Source organism: Nicotiana attenuata, unplaced genomic scaffold (genome assembly GCF_001879085.1).
Source record: "Nicotiana attenuata strain UT unplaced genomic scaffold, NIATTr2, whole genome shotgun sequence".
In the NCBI taxonomy this organism is placed as follows: domain Eukaryota; kingdom Viridiplantae; phylum Streptophyta; class Magnoliopsida; order Solanales; family Solanaceae; genus Nicotiana; species Nicotiana attenuata.
In genome coordinates, this window is record NW_017670692.1 from 172,359 (window position 1) to 197,533 (window position 25,175).

A 25,175-nucleotide genomic window follows, 5' to 3' on the forward strand; every position below is an offset into this window, starting at 1 on the left:
ATAATACAATCCAAATGATATATTGGATTAGTTTTTAACTTATATACTTCAAAATTGGTCATTCTTTTTGACCTAGTTAGTATGCAAAACTAAAATATACTTCCTCCAATTCTTTGCACTTGCTATTTTATTCTTCTCCACATTCTTTAAGAAATATGAACTATAATAAGCGATATTTGACTAAATTGTTATTGTTCTTTGATCTCTCAATTTTTGTACTTTTTTATAAAACATGTTTTACACTATTAGGATACGATTTTAAAAATTATTTTTCTCATACTTTAAACAAATAATATTTTGAAACAATTATATTTAGCTGAGTCGATTTTTGATAGAGAGAGATTTATCGTTTAAAGTGAAATTTTATTGCGTGAATTTTTGGATTAGTCGGACGCCATAAAAGGTAAAAATGAATTCTATAATTAATGAAATAGAAAAAGACCATAAAATTGGAAGGTTTAGTGCTATTGGTGTGCAGCTGTAAAGCCATCAAATTAGGATAAAAAAATCTACCGGCCAATGCTACGCGCCGAGTCCGGGTACGAAATGCGGACACTTCCATTCCATTTCATTTTCCGCGCAGCATGACTCACACATGACTTGTTTGACGAAATTCCCCTGAGACTGAAAGGCTGATAATTCCCTTTCTATTCCACCGACGTCATACATTTCTCTTTCTCCTACCTCTCTGTTTTTGCTTCCTTTGTTTTTCTTTCGTCAAAGGGAGGAAAATTACGACAGGAAATAATTAAAGAAAAGATGCAGAGGCCGCGGGATCAACGGTCAAGATCCTCAAGGCCCACAACCATTCATGGCTTAGCACAATCTGGAGATTTTGTTGCCTTTCAAAAGATGCTCAATGACAACCCTTCTCTTCTCAATGAACGCAACCCTATTGTACGATCTCTCTCTCGTTCTCTGTCTTTATATATTATTAACATTTGTAGTTTTTAGACTCGTGCAAGAAGTGCTATAAAGGGGTACCGTATCATTTGTAGTTTTTTATCATTATCTATGTAAACACGTTTGGATTAAAAAAAATGTGTGTAAGGAACCGCTTAGTTATATGATAATGCAATCCTGAATACCGTGTTTTCTGAGGAATTCCAATGCATAACGAGCAGGGGAAGGTGTAGGCTTTAAGATATGGGTTCGGCAGAACCCAGTAGCTTTAGCCCAAAATGTATGTGTTAAGAAATCCACTAAATATATACAATCATTGAATTCAGAACCCAACTAGTAGCACTTGAGGTCGCTGTCCTAGAATCCAGAATTCACAAAATTCAAATCCTGAATTTGCATGCGAGAGTATGTTCTAGGAACCCACTGAGGTATGCTTTATATATGTAATTGGAGCTCCAACTCTGAGCATTTTGGGGCAAGATTAATAGTGACAACAATGAATAAAAAGAGGTTAAATATATTAACTTAAGCCAAAAAAACATCTGAATAATAAGAATATCCTTATGCACCTTCCTCTTTTATTGGTTATTAAGAAAAGAGGAAGATGCATTAGGATATCCTTATCATTCAAATATTGTTTTGGTCTGTTTGTTAAGATATGACTCTTGGGTCTAACTCGATCGCAAAAGTTAGCTCATGAGGGGAGGATTGCCAAGATCATATAAGGAGACCACAAACCATTTCCTCAACCAATGTGGGATTTGACATTTTTTACGTTCTTAAGTTTGATTATGGCTTATGATTGCCCCAAACCTGATTATGTCTATTCATTTACACAGCCATAGTCAAACTCAGTTGCCTTGTTATACATCTAGAGTATTGGTCATTGGATTTAAAAAAGTTCTTTTCTTTTTCTTTTATGTTTCGTTGAAATCAAATCGTGCATGCTAACACATAATAGTACAGTTGCTTTGGTGAATGGGTGGGATGAAGGTTCACTAAATGGGTTTTTGGTTGCCAGTTTAATAGAGTTAATTGTACTATGCTAGTGTAGTTTGTGACCTCAGGTACGCGATATCATGTTCATAAGCTGATGTATAGCTTTTTATTTGGAGTTATTTCGTGCACTTTGTTGTTTCACGATGTTAATGTTTTACTTAGATATGGAGTTAAATTTGAGGCTAATATAAGTAGTTGCCGGGGTTACAATGTCTTTGATCTTTCTTGCTTTTATGTTTCCTTTGGAATTTTCTAGAGGGAGGGAATTAAACGGGGTACTGATGGTTTTATAAAAGTTTCAAAGTGAGTTGGCTACTGATCATGTTTTCCTGGTCACAGTCTTGTGGAAGCTAGATTAGAAGATTGCTTGTGAAAAGTATAGTCTTTATATGGTTTGTTACTTATCTGTATGCAGATGGTGCAGACACCTCTTCATGTCGCTGCTGGTTACAACAATGTTGAAATACTTAAGGTTTTGCTTGGTTGGTCGGGCCTAGAAAAGGTCGAGCTAGAAGCCAGGAACATGGTACGTGAAGGAATCTATCAATTACATACAGTTGCATTTTCTTTTGGAGCTGACTGGACTTTGTCTCTTGTAACTTCTTGCTTTCTTCTTTTCTGCCTTCTGGTGTTAATATTTTGTGCATTGCAGTATGGAGAGACGCCATTGCACATGGCAGCCAAGAATGGTTGTAACGAAGCGACGAAAGTGCTTCTTGCTCATGGTGCTATTGTTGAAGCCAGAGCCAATGTATGTATATTTACTGCTACAATTGTGATTGGACCTGGGACATGTGCTTCTCAATTTGTTTTGATTTTCATTTTCATATGGCTTTTTGCAGAATGGGATGACTCCATTGCACCTTGCTGTTTGGCACTCACTACGAGCCGAAGAATATTCAACAGTAAAGACATTGTTGGAGTATGACGCGGATTGTAGTGCTGAAGACAATGTACTGTAGACTCCATTTGTTCAAATTAAGTTCATGTTTCTTTTCTGGTCATTGCTAATTGAATAATATGTGAAGTGCAGGAGGGCATGACTCCTATAAATCATCTCTCTCAAGGCCCTGGAAATGAAAAATTGCGCGAACTTCTCCACCATTATCTTGAAGAACAAAGAAAACGTAAAGCCATTGAAGCATGCAGCCAGACCAAAGCTAAAATGGATGAACTTGAACATGAATTATCTACAATAGTGGGATTGGACGAACTTAAACTGCAGCTCCGCAAATGGGCAAAGGGGATGCTCTTGGATGAGAGGCGTAAGGCCCTAGGGCTTAAAGTTGGTGCAAGAAGACCGCCCCATATGGCTTTCCTTGGAAACCCTGGAACAGGTAATCAGGTCTATATAATTTACAAAGAAAAATATGTTCCAATACGCACATCACAATGTTTTACCCATTCTACTTAAAGGAAATGGTGTCAAACTGTTAAAAGGAAGTACAAAAAAACTCATCGAAAGAAAGCACATACCTTGTAGCTCGTGGTTATGTCAGTGATGCTGTTGAATGCAGGATGTGTTTCAGTTTCTCTTTACCCATTGATATTTGCCTAGCCAACTTATGTGTTTGATATATATTTCTTCTAGGTTGATTTCTTATATTTTCGTGATGGTATACTATTACAGGAAAAACTATGGTTGCTCGCATTCTTGGAAAATTACTTCATATGGTGGGGATTCTTCCCACTGACAAGGTGACAGAGGTGCAGAGAACAGATCTGGTTGGTGAATTTGTTGGTCATACAGGACCGAAGACAAGGAGAAAGGTAAGCTTTTTGTGAGTGAAGTTTTTCCATATATTCCCATAAGTATTTGGCTTCGAGGTGATCAAGTCTAGGGAAACTCTGCAGATCCAAGAAGCTGAAGGGGGGATTCTTTTCGTAGATGAAGCCTATCGATTAATACCTATGCAGAAATCAGATGATAAGGACTATGGTTTGGAAGCACTAGAGGAGATAATGTCAGTCATGGATAGTGGAAAAATTGTAGTAATCTTTGCAGGTTACAGTGAACCAATGAAGCGTGTGATCACTTCTAACGAAGGTTTCTGTAGACGAGTGACAAAATTTTTCCATTTTGACAACTTTAGCTCTGAAGACCTTGCCAAGATTCTTCATCTTAAGATGACCAATCAAGCTGATAGTAGCTTGCTATACGGATTTAAGTTGCATCCTTCATGTAGTGTTGATGCTGTTGCATCACTTATCAAGGAAGAAACCACTGAAAAGCTGCGGAAGGAGATGAATGGAGGTCTACTGGATCCAATGCTGGTTAATGCAAGAGAGAATTTAGATCTCAGACTCAATTTTGACTGTATAGACTCAGACGAACTATTAACAATTACTTTAGAGGATTTAAAAGCTGGGCTTCAGTTGCTGTCGCAAACAGGAGTTGCAGCTTAGTCCTGACTTCTTTTCTGAGCCAAATAGAGCGCAGAACCAACGAGTTGCCATAGAAGTTAATAAAGTTATACGTGACTTTGTGGAAAGAAAGTTATAGAGATTGCCATATATTGGTGACGTCGACCTTGGAATGGATTATAGCTAGAGGTAGATTAGCTCAGGCCTGCAGGTCTGTTTTCCATGGATTACTTCCTCATGAATTTCTCTGTTTTCGCATATTACAACCTTGTATTAGTTAGTTCATTAAATTTGTTAAATATCCATTGAAATTCTTCAGTGTACTTAGGAAATTCTTTATGTACTTTTGTTATAAGTTGCTAGGCTGTTGCAGCCTTACAGGTTGACAAAAATTGTTGTACTGGACTACTAAATAATCATCCTTATATTGTTCTGTGATTATATGTATTATTGTATTATCAGGGTTCCATCTTGTCTGATACTGCTAGTGATACACACTGATATGTTTTATTTACTTTTAAGAATTGTCAATAAAAATCGACCAAAAAAAGAATTGTCACTAAAATAACATCTCAAATAAAAAATATAGTATGAGTTTAATAAATCTTAGCTTGTGAAAATGAAATAACAAAGCGATCGAACACTTAACAATATATTTGATAAGAAAGTGACCATACATATAATAATCAAGTATTTAAATGTAAAAAATGTATTCTCTATAATTGTATAAAATTTAAATATTATGTTTCAAGCAAGGATATAATGCTCTTGGCCGAGAGGGTCTATCGGAAACACTTTCTCTGCCCTTCCAAGTAGGGGTAAGGCTGTCCTATCGTCCCCAGATCCCACTTGTGGGATTATACTGGGTTGTTATTGTTGTAAGCAAGGATATAACGGATAATATCGATGCTAATTTTTAAGAAAAAATTATAAAATTTTAAATTATTTGTAAAATAAATATGTTTATACGTTGATTCTCATGATTCGATTTCGAGATTATTGATCAATGATAGAAGGATATTATCCATCCCATCATAATTTTGGTACTAAATTGTTGAATTTAGATGCATAAAGATATATAAGGATGCCATGTTGATGCTTCAAAGCAAAGAAGTGTGAGAAAAAAGAAATACACCTAGTTATTATAATTTCGAAATTCCTTATACTATATATAACGGGAGTAATAAATCGATAAATAACGAAAAACATAAATTAAGCTCCGACTTCCCGTGCAACGTAGCCACAACCCGAACCAGAGCAACCGATTTTTTCATCACTCTCTTCTTCACCATATCCTCGTTCTTCTCTTTCTCTCTCTAGAAGAGAGCTATGGTTCAAACTTCTCTCTCTATACTCTCTTCAACATCTCCATCATCATTTCCTTCAAATTTCACCTCCGATTCCCCTTCCCCCTCGTTTAATTCCTTTCGACGAATTCCTCGTTTTCCGAATCTCAACGTTTTCTTACCGAAGCAGCAGCTATTGGTTGATAATAATGACTCGGCGGAGCAGTTTTTTGGGAATAATTCGATTGCTGATTTCATGAGGTTTAAAAAAAGTACTAGCGCCGATGATGGAGTTAGCACCGCTGAGCTGCAAACCGCTGTCGTTACTTACCGTAAGAAGTTCCCTTGGTCTCTTCTTCAACCTTTTCTCCAGGTAAAATAAAATGTTTCGAACTGAACCTTCTGGAACTTTCAGAGATAGTGTGTGTGTGTATTTCGGCATGGGACGCATTTTATTTGGCAGTGTGCGTGTGCGCGTACGCGAGTGTGTATATTGTGTGAGGTTAAGAAAACTATTTACACAATCAGGTCACCGAAAAGTCAATTGTAGGTGATTCAATTTAATAAGCACTCATTCATAACCAACAATAAATGGTAAGCAACCGGATAGTGTAAAAATCATTACACTGTCAGTCAGTGCATATAACTTAAATCCGTGATGTATTTAGTTTAAGTTATATACACCATTGGTATAAGGATTTTTTCACAATATTAGGTCACCTTTACCCGTTGTAGCAGGTAACCTGTCTTAATTTCTAGTCTACAAATCCCACATTTTACATTTTAAGGTAAGCGGCTTACTTGTAGATTTTCTTTGGGTGACTTGATAGTGTAAAAACTTTTTTGCATTGACTGTATATATGACTTTGATATGAGTAATATTTGCAAAATAAACTGAAAATTTGACTATGCTTGAGTTTAATTTTTGAAGTTTGATTGTGATTTCGAAATTTTGATTGTGTAGGTTGATTTGGTGTCGACAATACACATTGCTGATAAAGAGTAAGTTCATGTCTCTTAGAATCCAGAAATATTTTATAGAGCTTGATGTTATGTTGATATGAAGTGAGATTATTTCTATCTGTGGAATCCAACCTTAAAGGGAAACTCCACTCTATGAATCCTATAAGAAGAGAGGTTGCCCGGGACAGGGAGAACCTTTCCGGCAATACAGATTACTAGTCACTGGCTTCTGTGTAGAACTCTAGATTGAGTAATATGAATTCACCGTCAATAAGTTGAAGAAGTTAAGATTGTGTTGATTTATGATGGTTACTTTTGAACATGGTCATCTATGTGGTATCTGAAACACCAAAATGTGAGGAACTAGATTGATCAATATTTCATTTATTTATAAAGTTTAACCTAAAATCTAATTATTAGATTAGTCAGTTAAATTTATAGAATTAGGCTACAAGCAATTTGAATTGAAATAACAGGATGAATCTTTGCTAGTACAGATAAGAGAGCAATGGAAACTATATAAACAAAAGTAGTGAAATAAAGTAAAGAATTTTTATTGAGCAATCCTTGGTTGAAGAAAGCTGTCGAACGTCACTTGTAATTGAGAGAAAGGTGTTGCAGTGATTTCAGTATGTTAACAGTATGAGTAGTAGAATGAGAATGGGGTACAATCATGGGAAAGGGGGGATATTTATAGTACAAGCTAATCGTAACTGCCCCTAGAATCTAATGTTGATGATAACTTTTTGTAAAGGTAGGGGCACGAGACATATGTGAGGAATTAGAAATGCATATGATAATCAGCTAGTTATTATTCTGCACAACTCAGTTTGTATGAATAAAGAGTAAGAGATTGGATAATGTTGCTCATTTCTGTGGTTTCTCTCAAATGGTGATGAATAATGTCAAAGTGGTAATTGTGTTACCCTATATTAACAGATTTTTTGCTATGCATTTAACGACTGTAATATGGAGGTGAAATTCTGCTGTTAAATCTACTTGTCCTTTTGTTTGGTGATGTGGTAAAGTAAGTGCCAAAAGGAATCCATATTCCCCTCTTATATAGTATGGATAACAAAGAAGCTTAGTAGCCATGGCTGGAGCTAGACAGCAACAACAACAAAGCCTCAATCCCAAGTTAGTTAGGGTTGGCTATGTGAATCCTCACTATATGTTTCACTTAAGTTGAAAATTCTCGAACACTAGAAGTTCTATACATTTTCTACTAACATACAGATCTCTAATAGATTAAAGACTCTTAGCAAACATTGAATCTAACGTAAACTTACCAACAATGAACTTTTCCTTCAATTGTGTTCTATTTCTCGCTAAGCCTGCATGGATTTTAATAGATAGGGGAACTTCCTTCCATGCGATTTTAGGTCTATCGCATCCCGTTTTAATACCTTATCGTGGTTTTACACCTATAAACTGGTGCTTTTGGAGGGCTACTTATAATATGACCAAACCACCTCATATGACATTCTTTGATTCAAAAAGGGCTCTGGTCTATGTCCTATTGGAAGTTTTCCAAAAGGAGCCTATTAGCTTCCTCTTTGTACATTAGATCCCTTGAATGTAGGAAATCAGATGTTGCATTTGTTGGGGCCTTAAAGAAGGATGACTAGTTAGTAGTTACAACTACAACTATTCAAATAAGGAATTTTGTACTACTTGTCTTTTTCCTTCTATTCGGATGTTTTTGGCTAATATATATGCTATACCTTTTATTTGAATGCGGTCATCTCTAATTTTGTGACACTGTGACCATCTCATAGATCCTTGAATGCTATTTATATTTTTGTCCTATTTAGATCCTTCGAATTGTAGACTCTTTAGTTGATACCCTAGTAATAATTGGAAAACATATTGAAGTCGCACTTGTGGACAACAGCTATTCAGTTGATTCTCTTCTTGCGAACAGAGATCAGATCCGGGGGGATGCTATTTTCTTTGACTTCTCTGACTTCTTCTTTGTCCTATTTAGATCCTTGAATCCTATTTATATTTTTTTATCACTATTTTCCTATTTCTCACAACTTCTTATTTTTGAATCATAAATATTCGAACATATCAGACATAATCTTCTTTTGGTTTACCACACGGTGTCCGGTATCCACATTAAGGTTCCGATTGATCCGGATTCGAGCGTTAGGCTCACTAAAGGGGAAAGCGAGAAGCGCTCCCTACTGGGTTCTTTTTCTTTTCTCAAGGCTCGAACTCGAGACCTCTGATTAAAGGTGGAGGGATCATATCCATCTCACCACAATCCTTGGTGGTCATATCAGATTATACCTTTCTGTTTAAAACATTTAACTTGGTTTAAGTCTTTGATCTTTTTTCTTTAATGAAGATAGAATAAAGTCTTTGATCTCTTTCAGGGGTTCTAAACTTCTAGTTTTGTACATTTTTTCTCCACTTCATGCAGCCCTAACTTTTGCCACAAGCCATCCAAGGCTTTACCTCGAGCTTCGCTAACAACCTTTTTAGCTTCTCGTTTAGCTCTCTTATACTCTTCAAGTCTTCTCGGTCTTCTGTTTTTATAACCTTTTGATAGTACTCTCTTTTTGCTTTAGTATTGCTTTGCACCTTCTCCTTCCACCACCATGATTCATGTGGTCGAGGTCTTAGGCGTTTAGACACACCTATCACTTCACTTGCTACTTTCTTAATTCTTCTTGCACTTCCTTTTACTGGGTATATGCCTAACCTTCTAGGTCCAATGTTTTCTCCTTCTGTAGCTTTTCCGGAAAGGCTTGTTAGTTAGTGCTTGTCAGTTGCTTGGAACTCGTCTCTTCTTTTAGCTTCACATCAGGGACTACCAATCTATGTCGGGTGGTCAAGGCTTCTTTGGTATAACATTGAAGTCCTTACATGTCGCCCATTGTGTGTTCTGGTAAGGAAAAAGTCTATTTAGCTGTGATTACCTCCACTCTTAAATGTGAAGTGCTGTGATTTCCTCTTCTTAAAATGTATTTTAGCTAAAATTCGATTATAAACTAACTTGAGCTAGACAAAAGGACTGAATTGGTTATGGCAATGCATCAGGTAGCATATTTTTCATCTTCCTGTTGAGTTGATACTAAAGTTTCCTTTCTAGATTTCTGCATATTCCACCTTGTGTTTTATGGTCACCTTTTTACCTACGATCACTGATGACGTATTATTATCTTTTCTGAATAGTTTGATATTCAGTTGATTACCTGCATCATTTGTGGAGTACATTTATCCAATTTAATCCAGGTCTTCTTCTGGCAGAGCCTTTTCATGAATGCTCTTGTCAAATTGAAAATCATCCTTTCCATGTTATGCAAATCATGAATTGCAACTGCTTCAACTGAAATTCCTAAAAGGTGTGGAATTCCCAAAGTGGGAACAAATGCGTCCTGTGACCTGTCTTACTGAAGAGTTTTTTACCCACTTCCTGTGTTTCATTGGCATCATGCTTCTAACTTCTAAAGCTAATAGATTCTCATTTCATTGCTTCCATAGAAAACTGCGGTTAGCAGTTGGGTAATTATTGTCAATTGAAGAACCATCCTAAGGTTCGTTGCTTAACCACATCAAAAGATAGCAGTCATCGACTTTGGCCGAATAAGATAGAATTAATCATCTTTCGGTAATTAGTTAATAGTTCCGTTATATTCGTGAATCAGTTTTCGTACGGACTCTGGTTGCTTATATGGCACTTGCTTCCGTCTTGATTCTGTCTCATGGTCATGGTTATTTATTTTTTTTCTTAAAATTTTATTATCTGATATCTTGATCTGTATTCCTGATAGAAACATCTTACTAACCTCTATTTCTGCATCATGCTTTTCTGATGTTGTCTGACAGAACAGTTTGACTTGGATTAATGTTGTATTTGCAGGTACTTTGCGGCCCTACAAAAGGAACTTGAACCATATGATTGCGTTCTTTATGAGATGGTAGCCAGCAGAGAAAGTTTGGAGAGTAGAAGAGGTTCTAGTTCTATTTCTAGAAAGAAATTAAAAAGCTCAAGATCACGTGGATTTAATATTATTGGATTCATCCAAAGGCAGATGGCAAGATTTCTCACCCTTGATTTCCAGCTAGATTGTCTTGACTACGAGGGTGAGAATTGGTACCATGCAGATCTTGATTTTGAGACCTTCAAGTTACTCCAGGTAGTCTATGTGATAACTTTGCTGTTAAGGCCATTACTTGTTAAGCGAATTGCTGTTTATTCAAAATGTTCATACCCTTGAAGCCTCTCCCTCACTTCCCTTTGCTTATTTTGTTAAGTAAACGACAGTTGCTTTATCTGTATTATGTATTATTTATTGGTTGATGTATGTTTGGTGTGTGTATGTATTTAATATTTATAAGGTTGTACCTCAGACCAACATTTCTAGTTTTCTCTTTTTTAACTGTGCCAAATTTTCTTCCTTCTGTCTTCTCTGCTCACATGACCCGAAGATCTCACCAAGTTGTATGTACTTTTCAGCTTGAACGAGGTGAGAGCTTCTTCACATTTGCCAGAGATATGACCCTTAGATCAACAAAAGCACTTGTGCAACCTACAATTCCAGAAGATCTTGGCCCTTGGAGATCCAAACTTCTATGGGCTTCTCGGGTGCTGCCGATGCCTCTTGTTGGACTTCTTATCATTGGAGGTGTTTGTGCGGATGTGAAAAGCCCGGCGTCTGAATATCCTGAACTAGAAGCCTTGTCCAGACTTGATTTTGGTGCTGCAATGAAGGTCTTCCTGGCAAAGCGACTAACATCCGAGTAAGTTTTTGGCAGTCAAAAGTTAGTTTTGGTTTGCAGCAGGCTGGAATATTTTATTGGTTTCTGCTTTCTAGATTGAGAGTCAGAAGTGGTGGCTAAGGAACACCTCCACTCTAAATTATTCTAGTATTCAACTCATATGAAGTTTAGATAGGAAGTAATAACTATTAATGGTCAAATAATTTAGAGAGAAAAAAGAACAGATGCTATCTGAAACCATTGAGTGTAAGAGTATGAATAATGAAGTAAAACCAACCTCTAAAAAAGAAAAAAAGAAGCTGCATTGGGCCGTTTAAAGAAATCCCTTTCTCCAAAGCAGATGTAATCCATGAATGCAAAGCTCATATCGTACAGTCTATAAGTTTGTGCATCAACAGAGAGGACAATCTAATCTTTTCAGAGTATCGTTTTTGCTCCGTGCTGATATTGTTTACCTTTTCCTCCATCTGATCTTCTGTGTAGTGTGCGTTTGCAACTGCCTCTTTTCATTTACTAAAGAAATTTTCCCATTATACATGTAGATTCACACAGATCACAGCTGATGTAGAGGCGGAATCTGTCATCATCGGAGAGAGAAACAAAGCTGCATTAGAAGCACTTCAAAGAGCAATGGACGAGGGTCATAACAAGATTGCTATCCTGTATGGTGGTGGGCACATGCCAGATTTGGGACGGAGGCTGCGAGAAGAGTTTGACCTTGTCCCTTATCAGGTACAGTGGGTAACTGCCTGGTCCATAAGGAACCGCGACCTAACAACCAGTTCACTTCCTTTCTTGAAACAGATGGCAGAAGTCTCAGGTTGGCCTCTAAATCGATATCAGACTTTAGCCCTGCTAATTTTTTCTTCTGTTCTTGCATTGGATCTTTGGTTTTGGGAACTCTTTTTTGGCACTACAGCTAATTGGATTTCCCATGTTGCATCAGACATTTCTCAATATGTTCATCTGCACAATTAATGTAATTAAATTGATTGAAACAGCCGGATCAATACAGCCTTGTGTACATATTTTATTCTATTGTTAAATTCAATTACAAACTGTACTTTTCTCTTGAATTCTTGCTTTGATTGTTATTTGTTCATTTGTTATTATAAGGTCATACCCTTTATTGTTGTTTGGCACCCATAGTATATATTTGTACAGCGATTGTCCGATCATGGGACCAGGTATGTAGAGTTCTATATTTTCAATTGTCTCAGATAATTTACATTGTTCATGTATGTACCTAAACTGTACTGTGTTCATTGTTGATTATATTTACATTACACATCTGCAATAAAGAGATTCTGGTGATCATTTCAATGCCTCTCTTGCCCTCCACCAAAAAGAATAAGAAAAGGTAAAAGAAAGAAAAGAACCCCATCTTGCTTAGGTTCTTGCTAACCATCAGGGTAGATGAAGATTGAAGACGACCAAAACAACATTAAGCTGTCATCTAATAGAAAGAAAGATAACAAAGATGTTTTTGGGACCTACTTAAATATTTACCTACCTAGATTCAAAAAACACATGAAAGATAATTGCATAGACAATAGGACAAGGATATTGTTGGGAGTAAAATGTGAAGGGAGAAACCCGATTGCTTCGTGTTTACAGAAATATGGGTATGAAATAATCAGGTTTTAATAGTACACTGTCCTTAAGGAGTTTAAGCCTCACACTATTGTTGCTGCAGGATTATGGCAGAATTCCTCTAGGATTCTACAAAGCCTATGAAATTTGAGTACTGGCAATTAACTCGAATTTTCACTAGAATGAACTCTGTGAGTTGTAAATAGCAGGAAAACTGTTGCTTCCTGTGTTTTGTTTCGTTTTGGAGAGGCAAGGGGTACTTATAAACCCTTTAGGTGTATGTTAGAATTAACAAATTCAATCCTTGCTAACTGACACCTTTAAAAAATTAATAGTCACGTTTCAATTTTAAATAAAATTGTTAAAAACATTTTAATAATTAAACATGTTCTAATTAAATAACAAACATAATAGGCAATTGAAACAAAACACAGAAAGCAACGTTAGTCATGGCGAAGCGATGATCACTAGGCTATTTCCAATGGACCTATAAAATTTTAGGCCAATCAGAGTGCATCAAAAGAATTCTAGAAAATCAACATGTCTAACACATGAAAAAGTAGATATATTCATAAATTCGTATTGCATGATCCCCAAAAATAGAAAAATGAACCCAAAAGTCACGGTGAAGCAATGAGTATTGGTCGCTATGTCGTTTTCTATGGACTTATAAAATGTTAGGCCAGTCAAAGTCCGACAAAAGAATTCTATAAAATCAGCATGTACTAATACACACGAAAAAATAGATATAATCACAAATTAAATATGCATGACCTCGTAACGCCGTAAAATGAATTTGAAACTCATGGAGAATTAATGGTATTGGTCACTAGGCCGTTTCTTATGGTACTACGAAATTTCAAGCCAATCAGAGTTCGTCAAATTTTTTTTACAAAATCAATATTTACTACACACAAAAAAAGTGGATATAATCATAAATTTGTGTTGCAACGAGTCGAAATGCCAGAAAATGAACTCGAAAGTCATTGCGAAGCAATGAGTATTAGGCACTAAGCCTTTCAATGGGCCTAAAAAATTTCAGGTCAATCAAATTCCGTAAAAAAAAATTCTATAAAATCAACATGTAAAAATACACATGAAAAATTAGATATAGTCATAAATTCTTGTTGCATGATCCTGAAACACCAAAAAATAAACTCAAAAGTCATGGCGAAGTAATGAGTAGTGGTCACTAGACCGTTTCTTATGGACCTAAAAAATTTCAAATAATCAGAGTCCGTCAATTTTTTTTTACAAAATCAGCATGTATTCATACACGCGAAAAAGTTGATATAATAAAAAATTCGTATTGCATGACCTCGAAACTCACAAAAATAAACTCGAAAGTCATGACGAAGCAATGAGTATTGGTCATTAGGTCATTTTCCTATAGACCTACAATACTTCAGGCCAATCAGAGTCCGTGAATTTTTTTTACAAAAATAACATGTGTTAATACACACGATAAAGTGGACATAATCATAAATTTGTGTTACATGATCTCGAAACGCCATAAAATGAACTCGAAAGTCATGGCGAAGCAATGCGTATTGGTCAATAGGCCGTTCGAATGTACCTACAAAATGTGAGGCCAATCAGAGCCCTTTAATTTTTTTTTACAAAATCAACATGTACTGATACACACGACAAAGTGGATATAGTCATAAGTTCATGTTGCATGACCCCGAAACACCAAAAAATAAATCTGAAAGTCATGGCGAAACAATGAGTATTGGTCACTCGGCCGTTTCCTATGTTACGAAATTTCAGGTCAATCAGAGTCCGTCAAAAAAAATTGTACAAAATCAGCATATGCTAAGACACAAAAAAAACTGAATATAATCACAAATTCGTGTTGCATGTCGTCAACACTTCATAAAATGAACTCAATAGTCATGGGGAAAGCAATAAATATCGGTCACTAGACCGTTTCCAATGATCCAACAATATTCCAGACGTTTTCAAACAAGTGCTCAATCTTGACTATTAATGATATAGCCAAATTCAAGTTTTCCTCCAAAACATCCCTCAAAATATGCTAACCATTTAACTTCTTTTTGGGATTTTTTCTTACCTATACCATATATGAAACCTTATCACCAAAAATGTGCATAATTCCTAAATTACCCGCCCAGTCCACATTATTTCTACAGTTTTTGTACCAATCATTAAAAGCTAATTAATAGCAGCTGTATCTTCCTATTTTTGCGAGCTAAATTTTAGGAGCAGAATATTCTGAACAGATTTGGCGTGAATAAGATCATATCATATCACGGAAATCGCTCATCTTCAATTTATAAACAAATTCTATTCGTCGAAATCAAAATATCAGTTCGTCGCTACAAATCAAACTATCAGTTCATCGAAATCAGAAGCTCAATTCCAAATTGTAGAAATCAGTTCTGCAAATCTCAATTTGTCGACTTTTTTCATCAATCCCTAATCAAAAAGTTCAAGTCAAATTGTAGAAATCAATTCTACGATTCTCTGTTATTCGTCTTTTTTTTTTTCTGAATCCAAAAAATCAAAAAGCGACAAAATATTGAACAATAACTCTGCAACGACAAGCAATCATGTCCAAAATCCCAATCATGCTACATTTTAATGGAAATTGGGATAGCTATGGTAGATTTAGAGATTTTCAAGTTGATGGCATTGTGCTCGATGAGGATGCAAGTTACAGTATGTTGATTTCTACAATTGCAGAGCAATTAATGATTGATACTTCAGAAAAAATTGTAGAAATCAAATACATTGTGAATGAGAATTGTCCCCCAATGGAGATTAGGAACAATATAGGGGTTAGTGTGTATATGGAGACAAAAAAGGAGAATAAAAACTTAGGATTGTAGCCGTTACTCATAAGTGTACGAGATTTCAATATGGAAGTCTGAATTTACGATAATATCTACAAAATACCTACATTTATCTACAAATAAACTACAGTGTGGGATATGCCAGCCTCTCTCGTCATAGAGGAATATTAAAGTGAGATTGTAGATAATTTGTAGACAAACTGTAGTTAATTTGTAAATTGTAGATACGTTGTAGATAAATTGTAGATAAACTATTTTATGATTGTAAATATTTTTATTGTTGTTTGTTATGTAATTCTAGGTGAGGGCTTCAACAGATCATATCCATACTGTGATAGATGGTGTGAAGCGGTACATGAATCCTACATTATAACTACTATTAACTACAAAAACTCTACAATTATGTATAAAACCAGCTCTACAATTTAAACAAATTTACCTATAGTTTACCTACAGTGAATGTACAAATTACCTACAGTTTAAGTACCTAATATAAAAATAACTACAATTTACCTACAGTTACAGGGCAAACAGGCAACACATCATCCACAATCATGTCTACATTACATCTACATTTTAGACTACAATTAATCTTGTAATGTTCTACATAAACTACAAACTAACTACAATTACACTACAAACAGTAAAATACAACAATAAAACTATTTTGTCCACAAAATATCTACAACTACAAAAGGCAGAACATCACAACTACAAATAACTTTTTTTAATTACTTTTTTTTGCTTTTGTTTCCCTCGAACTTCCCTGCCCCCTTCTATTTCTAATTAAATTCCTAAATCGAAAGACCTCATATACCCTTCAAGGGAGTTGTACGCTAAACTTTAAAGCTAGAGATATGTATAGCTATGTTGAAAAATAATGGTGCCCCCGTCACCTTCAAATCTTCGGTCCGCCTCTGCTACCAGTATCAATTATACTCAAACCACAATTATTTTATTTATAAACTTACTGTAATCTCGTCGTTTATGGCAATGAAAATAATAGAAATTGGTTAAACATGCTCAAATCCTCCACAACCTTTTTACTGGGTATGGGTAAAAGAACGTGGGTACGAGGCTGAGGGATTCGGAGAGAGAAAGTAAGGGAGGAGTGGAGATACTGGGCGGGTAACGGAAACCCTTTAATTAAGGAGTAAAAAATATCTCATTAATTATACCCTTAATTAGTTATAGTATAGAAATGGTAATTTGGTATACTAAGTGTAATTAAGTCAAACCTTAAACATTGAGGGTAAAAAGGTTTCCTATGTGGTATAGGAATGTAAAAATTCCTTCTTTTTTTCTTTTAATGACGGACATGTTTCTTCCTCTTAAAACTAAGTCTTCAACGGTAACTAATCTAACACTCCGAACAAAATGTATGCAATAAGTTGGTTTAAAGAAGGTTTGAGTTCTGGATAAGAGTCGCCTTCAGTAGCGATCGTCTTATCCTCCAAAGTGGGACTTCTTAAAGTGAATCTTGATTAATCGGATTGCAAAGCACGTACCAAGTGTGATCTCTTTATCCCCAAGGTAGGACGTGTTAGCGTGGATCTTGGTTAGCCTGATCACAAAGTGAGTGCCGATCACCGAGTGTGAAACAAAAAGAAGTTATTCAACATTAATATAAGATAGCTCTAGTTTTCAACCTCAACTTGCAGAATATTAAGTCTCTATTTTTGTTGTATGAAATAACATAAGGTTAGAAAGTGCTAACAGATGTCGCTTTGGCCGAGTGGTTAAGGCGTGTGCCTGCTAAGTACATGGGGTTTCCCCGCGAGAGTTCGAATCTCTCAGGCGACGAATTTTTTTTTATTTTTAAATTTAACAAACTCAACTTTTAGTGACATTATTATTACACATATGACAAAGTGAGAAAAGACCAATTTCCATTAGGTGCACGTATTAATATTTTGGATAAATGTTTTTTTTCCTAGCTGAAATCATACTTATATTATTTATGAACTATTTATTTTAACTTCTTTTTGGAGTTAATAACTTAAATGGTCATCTAAGTAAAGGCAATTTTTTGATAGGAGTGTATCTATTTTTTATTGTTACTCCCTCCGATCCATAATAAGTAAATTTTTGACCTTTGGCACACCCCTTAAGAAAGTATTAGCTCCTAGAGAAAAAAAAGATATATTGACTAAATTACCCTTAATTAAAATTTGCATATTGTTATCTTAACACATTGGGATAAGTAAATAAGGGCACATTTGGGCAAAATAAATTTAATTTCTTCTTGATTATGTAAAATGACACTTATTTTGGACCAAAATAACAAGGCCAAAAGATTACTTATTATGGACCGGAAGGAGTATCTTGTAAAGGCTTGGTAAGCAAGGGCTGGTGGACAATTGCAATACCGTGTTTATATGAACCCTATACTTTCAACGTTAAATATAAATTTGTGTAAAATTTCACTAAAATTGCAATAATAGTAGATACCTATAATTTTAAAAATATAATAAATTCAATGCCAAGAACCTTAAAAATTGAAACCGTATAATTTAAATCATAAATCCGACTTTGATGGTAAGGTCAAATTTGAACGGAAGGGAATACATACAGTTTACTTTTTGTGAGTTTTCAAAAAGTACCACGAGTACAAGCATGGGGCTTTAATGTTTTCATAGCAAAAAATATAAGTTTATCTAAAAATTTAGAGGCAAATTTCACAATGATGTGTACTACAGAGTAATAGTGAAAACAAAGGAACGTACTGTAACTGGCTAATTGCAGATTCACATATAAACGTACCTTTGCTAATGTGTCGTTTGTCCTAAAGTTTGTCCGAATATATGTCAACTTCATAAATTGTTGTCTTCCCACAGTGTGAAAGTACATACTCAAAAGTTGTCAAAGATTTTTAAAAAATAAATAAATCTGTCATTTTCTTTTAGAAAGTTGATATGAAAATATGTATTAAGTAAATATGATTAAGTAATAATAATTTATATGAAGACACTCATGATGTGATAATTGAATTGATATAAACATCGAGCATATATAATTTTCTTTTTGTTTACTCCCTTGCCTCCTTGTGTCATTCACTTGTGCTCTGTCAATATTCAAACGAGAGACAATCAAAGGATGTGATAGGATGGATATGTACTCTTCACTATTAATTAGAGGTCTCGAGTTAAAATTCGGCCAATGTAACATGATAGAGAGTTCCTCATACGGTACAGATCCGATTGGGCAAAATACAAAAATGATCGGTCGGCTGAAACTAATTGTAGTCGTCAGTCGAAAAGTGTATAAATATGTGAATATAATAAATATATATACAAAAAATATACTTAATCAAAATTATTGTTGGGAACGGCTAAAAATATATATTTCTCAATCCGATTTAGCCGGGTACCAAAGCGAGTGTATTTAGTTAAAACCGGGCCTACCCAATTTTGCTGTTTGATCGAGACCTGGGAATTGCATCGAAAGTCAACCTCGTAGTGGATCAGACCAGAGCACGAAGAAAAGGTATCGAGATCGAGAATCGAGGTGCCTGTCGAGATCAAGGCCAGCAACGATCGAGACCAAATATGGCAGACTTCGAGCAAAGCGCAATAACGCAAAAATGATATATCCGTGATCGGTCGAAGATCACGGCGAAAATCTCGGAACAGATCAAATCAAGGGTGATTGTTTAGGCTAATCATGTGATTTACTTCCGTAATTAGAATTAAACCATAGATAGGATTCCTCTACTATATAAAGAGGGTTCTAATCATTTTGTAAACACTGGACATCCAAGTATATCAAAGCAATACAATATTTTCTCTTTAATTTACACTCTCTTGTTCATCGGCTTATCATATTTTTTACTATTCTTGCATCAACCAGTTCGAGGGCATCCGAGCTCGAGGGTTGAATTATGTTGTAATACCAGTTTGCTTTGTCTTATAGTCAATTTCCATTACTATTCTTTACATTTATCAATTAGTATTAGGTGAAATCACATGTCCTTAAAACCACATTATAAGTTTAATTGTTATCCAGTTTTTAGGGTAAACAGTTTGGCACCTACCGTGGGGCTAAGGATAATAGTGATTGCCCGGTATAAATTCTCATAAAACACACTACTTTACGCTTGTTCCTGTGAGTGTTTTTGATATCAGGATCAACATGTCTAACTCGCAAGTAGTAGCCACTCACACCGATAACGACCTCGGTTTCCATGGAGAAAAGGATAATGTAGCCGCCCCAGGGATCGAAGTGCCTCAGGCTGGCCACGAGGGAGTACCGATCGCAGACCCCATCGATGTCCGTTCGCATGTCGCCCTAAATACAAATCTGGGCGTCGACCCTGGAAATAGTGTCCGCAGAGACGCTCGGGCAGCGGATTAGAACGCATAAGGCGGTGAAGAAGGCGGAATTATCCTTCGAATGATATTCAAAATGTTGCAAACTCAACAAGCTGCGATAGCGCAACTCCAAAATCAGAATCGAGCACCAAACAGAATTGAGCTCGAAACATCACAAGAAGTTGTTCATAGAATCAAAGCTGTACCGGAGAAATCAAACGCTAATGAATCAAGGAATGATCCCGCCGTTATGAAGATGCTTGAGGAGCTCACTAAACAGATCGAATCAGGTGAAAAGAAAATCGAGGCTAATGACAAAAAGGTAGAAACATACAACTCACGGGTTGACCAAATACCGGGGGAACCCTGATCCTAAGGGTTTGTATTCGAAGAAGTTCGTGTAGAAGCCTTTCCCTCCAAGTGCGGCTCCGAAGCCCATTCTCAAGAAATTCCGTATGCCAGAAATCCCCAAATACAGTGGGACCACCGACCCTAATGAGCACGTCACTTCTTACACATGTGCAATAAAGGGAAATGATTTAGAAAATGATGAGATTGAATCCATTCTATTGAAGAAATTTGGAGAACTTTATCGAAGGGTGCCATGATATGGTATCATAACTTACCACCCAACTCTATTGATTCGTTTTGCAATGCTCGCAGATTCTTTTATGAAAGCCCACGTCGGAGCCATTAAAGTTGCAACAAGGAAATCGAACCTCTTCAAGGTAAGACAGAAAGATAACGAAACGCTCAGGGAATTCATATCTCGGTTCCAAACGGAGAGAATGGATTTGCCTCCAGTCACCGACGACTGGGTTGTTCAAGCTTTTACATAAGGTCAACACTCGGAGCTCCATAACTTTACAACAGTTGAAGCAAAATTTGATCGAATATTCACCTGTCACTTGGGCCGATGTACATAATCAGTATCAATCAAAAATTAGAGTTGAAGATGATTAACTGGGAACTCCAATTGGTTCGATTTATCCCAAAGGGCCCGTGGACAGAGATAAAAGGGACGTCGATCGGAACCACGTTCGAATAGAGATAGATACCAGCCATACAATGGAGATCGGAGAAATGACAGGTCCGGATGCAACCCCGTACGGAATGATAGACGAAATGATTGAGGATAAAGTTTCCAGGGGCTTATGAGCAAAACTGATTTTGATAGGGATGCCGGGTCCAAAGAGGCACCTCGACTATCAGAAAACAACTTCAGCATCGATACATCAAGTATTGCATCAGCCATTGGTCAGATTAAGGATCCTAGATGGCTCAGACCCTTACAAACCGATCCAGCTCAAAGGAACCCGAATCATATGTGCAAATACAATGGTACCCATGGTCAAAGAACCGAAGACTGCAGACAGTTGAGGGAGGAGGTAGTCCGTCTATTCAAGGAGGGTCACCTTCGAGAATTCTTAAGTGATCGGGCCAAGAACCACTTCAAAAATAGAGATTCGAACATGCAAAACGAGCGGGAAGAGCCACATCACGTAATTCATATGATCGTTGGTGGGGTCATATCACTCAAGGACCGGTTTTCAAATGCACCAAAGTGACAATTACGAGGGAAAAGCCAACTCGGGACTACTTACCAGAAGAAACCTTGTCTTTCAACAACGAGGACACAGAAGGGATCGAACAACCTCACAACGACATACTATTAATATATATCCTTATGAATAAAATTCAATTTAAACGTGTGTTGATTGATCCAGGTAGCTCGACAAATATTATCCGATCAAGGGTCATAGAGCAACTCGGCCTCCAAGATCAGATCGTGCCTGCAGCTCGAGTACTTAACGGCTTCAACATGGAGTGTGAAACCACCAAAGGGGAAATCTTTCTACTAGTAAACATGGTCGGGACTATCTAGGAAACAAAGTTCCATGTGATCGAAGGCGACATGAGGTACAACGCGTTGCTCGAAAGGTCTTGGATTCATAATATGAGAGCAGTACCCTCGACGCTTCACCAAGTCTGGAAATTCCCAACATCAAAAGGAATCAAAATGGTGAATGGTGAACAACCCGCCGCCAAGGAAATATTTGCAATCGATGAGATAATACCAGTATCAGCGCAGTTATCAACTAGGAGATAGGAATCAAAAGGAATACAAGAAGTCAAATAGCAACCACAGTCGCCGGCCTCAGCCCGATCGAAGGAGCAGGAAACTTTTGAGGATGATGATTATATGATACCTCGAACCTTCATAATCCCCGATGACTCCGATGCAACGAAGTCAACGGTCGAAGAGCTGGAACAAGTCATACTGATCGAGCATCTTCCAGATCGAAAGGTATACCTGTGCACGGGGTTAACTCCCGAGCTCAGGAAAAAACTCCTTCAATTCCTTTTAAATAATATGGATTCTTTTTCTTGGTCCCACTTAGATATGACAGGGATCCCACTGGAGATCACTACGCATTGGATGAGCTTGGACCCGAAGTTCTGCCCGGTGAAACAAAAGAGAAGACCTCAGTCCGAGGTAAAACATGCATTCATTAAGGACAAGGTAACAAAACTTCTCAATATAGGATCCATTCGGGAGGTAAAATATTCCGAATGGTTAGCAAACGTAGTTGTTGTCCCTAAAAAGGGAACAAACTTAGAATGTGCGTAGACTATAAGGATTTAAACAAGGCATGCCCTAAAGATTCCTTTCTTTTGCCGAATATCGATCGCATGATCGATGCCACGGCCGGCCACGAGATCCTTAGTTTTCTCGATGCCTACTCTAGGTATAATCAAATACAAATGAACCCGGAGGATCATGAAAAGACTTCGTTTATCACTAAATACGGTACCTATTGCTATAAATGTAATGCCGTTCGGACTAAAAAATGCTGGTGCTACTTATCAACGCCTAGTAAATCGAATGTTCGAAGAACAAATAGGTAAATCAATGGAGGTTTATATTGATGATATGCTAGTTAAGTCCCTGCGAGCAGAGGACCATTTGGAACATTTACAGAAGACCTTTGACATACTGAGAAAAGACAACATGAAGCTCAACCCGGAGAAATGCGCATTCGGGGTCGGTTCGGGCAAGTTCCTCGGCTTTATGGTATCAAATCGGGGAATCGAAATCAACCCCAATAAAATCAAGGCAATCGAAGACATCATATCGTCCCAATCTGGTTGTCCTCACTAAGAACATATCCACAATGTCTTATCTAATGAATATGAAATTGCAACCAACTGGCGTGTTCAGACCGGGGCGCCTCGACGATGATGAAGTCGTAGTAGTCCTCTGATGGGAAATCTGTTAAGATCCGCCCATGATTCATGGAACCATTCCTTCGCGCGTCGTAGCTTAGGATTCGTGCTATTGCATCTGAAGTTTTACGCTTAAGGGAAGAAATGTTCTTGGTGGATGCAGGACTTGGGACCCCCAGAATTTGTATGCAAGATGAGCCTACAGGAGTGCCAATCAACCGAGCCACCAGGTTTGAGAATAAGGTGGGATTCCTGGATCTAGTGGACGGTGAATCACTGATCAAAGAGCAGATTTTAGAGAGATTCTTCATCGATCTAGTGGTCGGTGAATCACTGATCAAAGAGCGAGCAGCCGCCAGGTTTAATGATTTCGTTGGAAAAAGCTGGAAGAAAGGCGAGAAAGAAAGGTTGCCTACTACTAATAAGGGCGGGTAAGAAAGAGACTCTTTCGTTTTGTTAATTGAAGAAATTATTGGAAAATAAAAAAGCAAGTACAAAAATGAGTAATAAACCCAGTAGAGACTGGTACGATTCAATTCAACATTTTGTTCGTTCGGGGGGAAGAACTCCGAAAGAATTTCATCGGCTCCTCCTCTCTTGACCTCTTGATGGTATCCAGTTGAAAGTAGGTAGCCCCGAAAGCCGAACTCAGCAGAGTGGGTTTTGGCTTGCCCCTTTCTATCTTATTAGTCAAAAGACTACTATGGAGAGACTAAGCTCTATTTCAGAGATTGGACTCTCTTACTGTGATTAGCTCCTACTAGTAAGAAGCTGTTCCTGAGCCAGGTTCCCTGGATCCACGTGTTCCTAGCCGGGCCTAAATGGATGAATGAAGAAGGGCGCCCGGGTAGACTTCTTGATGGAATATACCAAGCTAAATCTTCTTTTTAGAACCACAACTCAGTGAAGTAGGCGACAACTGCTATTAGGGTCTGTCTTAAGGCATTGGCTCTCTAAAAAAAGGATTTCCTATCGTTGCATGGGTTCCTTTTTGTATAAAATGGGTAAATAGAAATGGAAAAGAGATGTTTCTATTTCATCCAAATTAGAAGCTTTTTCTACATCCATATGATCTACTAAGGTAGATCGGTATTGACCCAAGCTTGCTGGAATCTTGTTCAAAGGTATTGGCAGTGCTTTTGTAAGCATACTCATAGAGAAGAGAGAAGGTAAGATCGCGGCCGACTGGTTGGCATCTGAAGCTCTGAAGCAGCCGTCAGGTTATTAACAGCTTTTGACCTGTCTACCTGGATATAAGATACCTAAAGAAGGCCTGTTCATCCATCTTCATTCCAAACAAAGGCGAACATCTCCATTGAGTGACTGTAACTGCTATGGTCTACAGTCAATAGTTCTTAACCAACCCTTTTTTTTGCCAACTCGATTTCAATACTAAGTAAGCTCCTCATCGCATTGGGCACAAGTATATGTCAGTTCCGTAGATCAAGGCTTTCATGGACTCCTGAGTTGGTGATTTGTCACCAGGCAGCACATTACACATTAGCATCACTATTTCCTGCGGATCTATCGTATCGTTACTTCTCTCTGATTGTGATTTCCCATGTGTCGTACTATACTGCTAAGGAAAACAAACAATTGGGTGGGGAGTCAGATCAGGCCAACGGTCCTGCTCCGCTTTATACTAAGAGAGTGTGGTTGGGTTTGACTCCGTTATAGGGCTAGTACGCCGAGCAGCTTCGAATTCTGCTGTGCCGGTGCACAAAGCAAGCACACAACGTGAAGACCTTAAGTACTGAATTAATTAAATTACACCTATATCGCGAAAAAGAGCTGCTCTAGCTTTAGCGCGCACCCTTTCTCCTATGAGGAAAGTGACTCTTTCCGATTCATGTCTGGCCCTTGTCAAGCTGAGAAAAGGCGGAGAATTTTTGAATTCAAGAAAAGAAAGGCATTGCCCAATACATTTATTTTATACAATAGGAATTCCAAGACTCCTTCCCATGCTAAGGCCTTTCTAAACT

General features: G+C 37.1%; 2 protein-coding genes and 1 non-coding gene across 3 annotated transcripts; all 3 read left to right on the forward strand.

Annotated features, from left to right (window-relative positions):
• The first annotated feature begins 521 nt into the window (after positions 1-521).
• LOC109242353 (uncharacterized protein ML2537-like) lies at positions 522-4,733 on the forward strand. Its single transcript, XM_019409215.1, has 7 exons — positions 522-897; positions 2,318-2,428; positions 2,555-2,653; positions 2,745-2,855; positions 2,936-3,239; positions 3,533-3,672; positions 3,757-4,733. Exons 1-7 carry the CDS (start codon positions 760-762, stop codon positions 4,306-4,308), a joined length of 1,455 nt encoding a protein of 484 aa, XP_019264760.1. The 5' UTR covers positions 522-759; the 3' UTR covers positions 4,309-4,733.
• Positions 4,734-5,462: 729 nt separating this feature from the next.
• Positions 5,463-12,322, forward strand: LOC109242354. Its single transcript, XM_019409216.1, has 5 exons — positions 5,463-5,925; positions 6,517-6,554; positions 10,387-10,663; positions 10,984-11,267; positions 11,789-12,322. The coding sequence occupies exons 1-5, from the start codon at positions 5,596-5,598 to the stop codon at positions 12,222-12,224; spliced, it is 1,365 nt and encodes a 454-aa protein (XP_019264761.1). The 5' UTR covers positions 5,463-5,595; the 3' UTR covers positions 12,225-12,322.
• A 5,054-nt stretch (positions 12,323-17,376) lies between these two features.
• On the forward strand, positions 17,377-17,458 carry TRNAS-GCU. Its single transcript has one exon. It is a non-coding gene; the product is annotated as a tRNA-Ser (tRNA).
• The last annotated feature ends 7,717 nt before the right edge of the window (positions 17,459-25,175 follow it).